Genomic DNA, 5897 nt, shown 5'->3' on the forward strand with positions numbered 1-5897 from the left:
TTCCAAGAGTGTATCTATTGAAGATTTATCTGTTAGATTTGATAACTTGGACCACATTCAGCATATCATAACTAATAATTATGTACATTTTAACCATAAAACTAACGTTAAACAAGCTATTGGGAAATGGGCAGTAGATTTTAATGTTCTTCAAAATGCTGTAAATGCGCTTTTAGACGTACTAAAAAATAAAGCGGGCCTTGACTTTTTGCCTAAAGATTGTAGGACATAGTTACACAATAAATCAACTAAAATTTTAAATTATGAACTATGAGCTCCACTGCTAAATATTATCATTTTGGATTGGGTAATGGTATTAAAAGATGTGCATCAATTTTTTCTTTAGATGACGAAGTTAAAATTGCAATTGGTATCGATGGAATGCCTTTATCAAAATTTACCTCCAGTCAATTTTGGCCAATATTGGCTTATGTACAACCTCATCATAAATATGTGTTTCCAGTAGGATTATACCATGGGTATGAAAAACCAAAAGACAGCAATGAATTCTTACAAGATTTTATTTCAGAAATTTTAGAGCTAACTGAAAATGGTATTACTATTGCTAATTTAAAAATTAAAATTAAAATCCAAGTAATATGTTCTGATGTACCTGCCAAATCCTTTATTATGAGAATAAAGGGCCATTCTGGCTTCTCTTCTTGCACCCGCTGTGTACATGAAGGAGAATATTGTAACAACCGTGTTAATTACACGGTAACTTACATTGATAATGGTAGTGAAAATAGAATTCATGATGATTATGTGTGTATAAAAGCTGAAGAACATCACATTTTAACTACTATATCATGTATATCACTTATCCCAGACATTGATATTATTTCATTGTTTTCTATGGATTACATGCATTTAGTATGTTTAGGTACAATGAAAAAATTAATTAATCTTTGGATCAAGGGACCTCTTAATACCCGATTACCTAGTTGAAAAATAAAACTAATTAGCATATCACTTAGTAGCTTAAAGATAAATATCACCAATGATTTCTCTAGAAAACCAAGAACTTTAGATGAAATTAATAGATGGATAGCTACAGAACTGAGGCAGTTTCTTTTGTATACAGGTATTGTTGTTCTAAAAAATGTGCTTACCAAAGAATGTTATCAACATTTTTTAGCGCTGAAAATAGCAATGAGAATTCTATTGAGCTCCGATCTTTTTCAATATCCAAACTTTGCCAAACAATTATTAGAATACTTTGTAAAAATATTTCAAGTTCTATATGGTAAACAATTTGTATCACATAATATACATACACTTGACAGATGATTATATTCAAAATGGACCTTTAGACGGTTGTAGTGCTTTTCCATTCGAAAACTATATGAAAAGTTTAAAATCTATGTTTCACAAAAATGAAAAACCATTACAACAGGTCATCAAACGGTATGAAGAGCAATGTGAAATTGGAAATTGGAAATATAAAAATGAACAAAAAATTCATTTTAATTCCAATAAACCAAATTGTTATGTTATAATTCATCATGGAGAGATAGTTAGAATTGTTGAAATGTTAAACTCTAGTATCATTGGACACAAATTTAATGTAAAAGAAGACTTATATGATATCCCTATAAAATCATCAAAACTTGACATTTACATTGTTAAAAATCTTTCTAATGATTTTGTTCAATTTAGTATAACAGATATTAAACAAATTGTAGTACCTATTATCCATTACAATTAATTTATATTATAATATACAATTTTAATACCTAACATTTATTTTTTTTCATAAATTACCTCGTAAATTACTTATTTTTAAGTTGTAGATAGTTAAATTAAATGTACATACAGATTATTATAATATACACATAATATATTTGCATTTACTTTGTACTTTGTGTACAGAAGTATTATTGTTGCAATATGTGGACGATTGTGGTGTTTGAAATTGACAACACAGTTTATGTTGTAACTAACTTTTGGTATTCAAATGGTATATGCCAATGGCCTAAGAGAAATCTTAGAACAGATACAAAAAACTTGATAAAACGTCGGTCAAAGCCTGAAAAAGTAACTTTTAACAGTTATAAAGCACGTCCATTGCTAGAAAATATTGGTAAGTACTATAAGCGAGATCATAAGCTTTCATTTATTGACATAATAAAAATTACTGCATTGATATACATAATTTACATCATAACTTTGTTTTAAATTTGAAGATAGTTACGTTGAAGCAGCTAAAGCTATTAAAGGACAAGAATGCTTTGAACTGTCTTCAAATGATGATGATAAAAACACTAGAAAATTCAGAAAAATAAAAAACACGTCTCCATCAATCACAAAAATGTTTAAAGAAAAATCTCATCTACCAAAAATTCCTGTTTTTGATGAATCTGTGACAACTGATGATAATGATATAGGTAAGTATTGATGTAAATAAATAAGTTTTACTGATGTAAATAAATAAGTTTATATGCATTTAGTAGAAAAAATCAACTTTATCAAGTAGGTAACCAAATTAAATGTTTTAAAGTCTTCAACTTTCACTTTTTATATTAATTGTTGACCTTATTTATCGTACATATTATATTAAAAACAATATATTTTATTTTTTATTGCTTTTGGTGTAATCAAATTATTAAAAAGAAAAGAAAATTATGCCTTTTATATTATTATACTATGATGATTATATTATCTTTATGTAAAAGAAAATAATCAGGCTCCATTATTCACAAACAAATATTTTTAAGGTGGTACCTACTCATCATTTTTGCATAAATTGTACAAAATTATACCTTACATTTATTAAGTTTTTATAAATAACTAGCAGGATAAAGTGATTATGATTCCGATGTGGAGAAATTATGCATCACAAAAACTAAAGAAAGTACTATTCCTTCCAGTCAATTATTTAAAGATAATAGTTATTATGACTCAACTCCAGAAAATGGGCTGTATAAAATTAACCAGTAAGAACCATCAACATCACAAACTGTCGTCTCTTATAGTTCAAGAAGTAAGAAAAAAAAAACACATCACACTTCAAGTTCTGATCAGTTAAATAAAAACAATGATTACACAGTCCAACCAATAATTTCACTGTCTACCAGAGCTAATAAATCTGCAGATGAAAGTGATCAAGGTTATATATTAGTTTTATATATAGCTATCTAAACATTTCAGGTTTAAAAAATTGTTTTTATTAATTGTTTCTCAGTATTCAGAAAATGTGTTAGGCGGTCTTTGGCCAATTTAAAATATGATACAAAACATTTTCATAAACGATTTGATGCCCAAGAATCATTACTGGAAAAAATTTTAGCCAAATTAGATTCAAAAGGGTCAGCTATGATCTCTAATAATGATGACTATAATGATGTGGATTTAGGAGTTATTGACAACGATGAAGATCTTAACAATATGGAAGAAAAGCTAGTTAATGATAAACCATATAGAAATGCAGTGGTATGAATGTTTAGTATAATATATTATTAGTTATTGTCATTATTGTTAGTGGTGCATAGAGTTTATTATTTACTCTATATATTATTATAGCTAAAAAATATTTATGTAGGTAGGTATGTTCTAGGCTTTCAAGCAACTACCTTTTTTATACTACATACTTTTTTTTTAATGAATGCGTTAACAATTCAACAAAATATTGGCCTATATAATTCATTAATGATTTATAACATAATTTTTATTATATTTTACAACTTATTTTCCACAGAAAGTACATATAGTGTGTATCACTTTTATTATATAGTAATTATTACTCGAGTAAATACATCATATTATTATTATTTAGTCTTAATTATAAAAGTCATTGTATTTTTAATGTTGTCTAGAGGGGGGAGTCTTCTGAAAGAAATTACGGTTCTATTACAATTATTATATTAATGTCTAACTACACTTCTTAATTTATAACATAGGTGATAAAAATATTACTTTTCAGATTATATTACTATCTCGTTTCGTAGGAAATACATTGCCAGAAACAATACGAAAAATAATGCAGCGTCTGTTCACTGACCAATTTCTTTCAAAATATTCTTTTGTCGGATTTAAGGGCAAACATCAGTTTTCAACATTGCAATGTTGTTCCATCATATATAGTAACAATTATTTGATATATTGTTATAATATACAAAATGTGATATTTTAGAAATTTATAGTATTTTAGCTAGATATATTATTTAGCACTAGATCTTACACATCAGTATATGTATATTATCATAGTCATTGTTATTGGTTAAATAATTTTTATGGAATGTGACATAATATAAACTTATAAGTACCTTAAAAATAAAAACTATTCACTTTGAATATGAGGTGTGATCTAATTTTTCGTTAGCCATTCTATACGGTAATAACTATAATATAAGCACACTAATTCACTCCCTTCAGTCTTAAAACCTTTTATGTATAAACATAGTTAATAATGTATCATAACTGCTAGAATTAATACATTTTTATTTTTGTATTATGAACCCAAATTTGGTTTGAATATTTCAAACAATAATTATATAAGTATTATTTATTATAAATAATACTATATTATAATATTTTATAATCATTTAAGTTCAGGTATAAAATTGAACATGTTTTCAAATATCCTGTATTTCAAAACTTCTATATTATATTATTATAAACCAATTTAATAACTATAGGTACTGACTATATAAAATATATAAGTAATAAAAGTTCAACATGTTAGCATTGTATTCAAATACATTATATATTAATATAATTTCTTTACAGATATTGTTCGTAAAATGAAAAAGTTTAAAGATACGTCTAACATTGATATTGAAAAACCCATTAAGAACTGGATGGCCCAAGCAACACCAAGAATGAAAAAAATGGCTGAAAAATCTCTGCAAACTAATCACGATGATGATAATTTAATCGATAATAATATTTGAACTATATTTATGTTTGTATATTAGCATATCTATACGATTTTGTTAAAACAATATATATACAATATATATACTGCAGTGTTTTTATTATTTTATTATAATATATATATATATATATATATTTCAGTTGCGATTTACCCATCGGTACGCTAACACGTTCGTCGTCAAACGCTCGCTTATCTTAGCTCCGTAATCATTTCAGTTATCGTAAATTGCCCATTTATTTAAAACCGTTATCGCATTAAGCCACACCGGGCGATCACGCACGCCATGCGCACCGGTCTCGGCATGTCGTCGGCACCGGGCCGTAATCGGTTCACCTCGCTCTCCTCTCCAGACCGTCGCTCAACCGCTTCAACATCTATTAAAAACAAAGATGTTTCGCCTACCACATCAACACAATCAAAAAAATCTAAACCATCTACAGGTAATTCACCGCCTTTATCTCCTCTAACAAATACACACACGCAATCAACGGCCACATCAAATAATTCTAATATGGATTGCACTGCAGGGGCTGCAGATAGGCCACTTAATTCGCAGTCCACTTCTTCGTCTATTACCATTATCGACTCCGCTACCAGCGCAAAAATAATGCAAACTGACGCGCAAGAAACTTTTTCTCCCAATTATACGGGCCCAATCCATGTTATCATATTGTCTATTTCCAATAACAATCTGGGTAACCTACATCCTGTCAAATTAGGAAAATTGTTCATCAATAACTTTAAAGGAGTAACTAATATTGCACCCGTGGGTTCGCAAAGAGTAAAAATTACTTTTGACTCCGTCACAATGCTAACTCAGGTCTGAGCTCTCCATGGTTGTCAGAAAACAACTTCTCCGCCGCCATCCCTAGTTCACTTATCTATAGTCTCGGTGTCATCCGCATCGACCAATGCGTTTCCGATGAAGACATTCGCGAAGGCTTGGAGTGCTGCTACGAAATCACCGAAATTCGCCGCATTAACGTCCAGCGCGAAAATAATATTGTGCCTACAAAGCTCG

General features: G+C 28.7%; 1 protein-coding gene and 1 pseudogene across 1 annotated transcript; both read left to right on the forward strand.

The window, feature by feature from the left end:
* Positions 1–270: 270 nt before the first annotated feature.
* LOC112680459 lies at positions 271–948 on the forward strand. Its single transcript, XM_025550558.1, has one exon. The coding sequence runs from the start codon at positions 271–273 to the stop codon at positions 946–948; it is 678 nt and encodes a 225-aa protein (XP_025406343.1).
* Positions 949–1890: 942 nt separating this feature from the next.
* LOC112680461 lies at positions 1891–4946 on the forward strand (annotated as a pseudogene).
* Positions 4947–5897: the final 951 nt, after the last annotated feature.

The sequence above is a fragment of the Sipha flava genome, unplaced genomic scaffold (assembly GCF_003268045.1).
Source record: "Sipha flava isolate LNK unplaced genomic scaffold, YSA_version1 17722_pilon_pilon, whole genome shotgun sequence".
NCBI classification, from domain to species: Eukaryota; Metazoa; Arthropoda; class Insecta; order Hemiptera; family Aphididae; genus Sipha; species Sipha flava.

Coding starts and splice junctions, on each gene's coding strand:
- LOC112680459 (XM_025550558.1), top strand. CDS start 271: ATGAGCTCCACTGCTAAATATTATCATTTTGGATTGGGTAATGGTATT.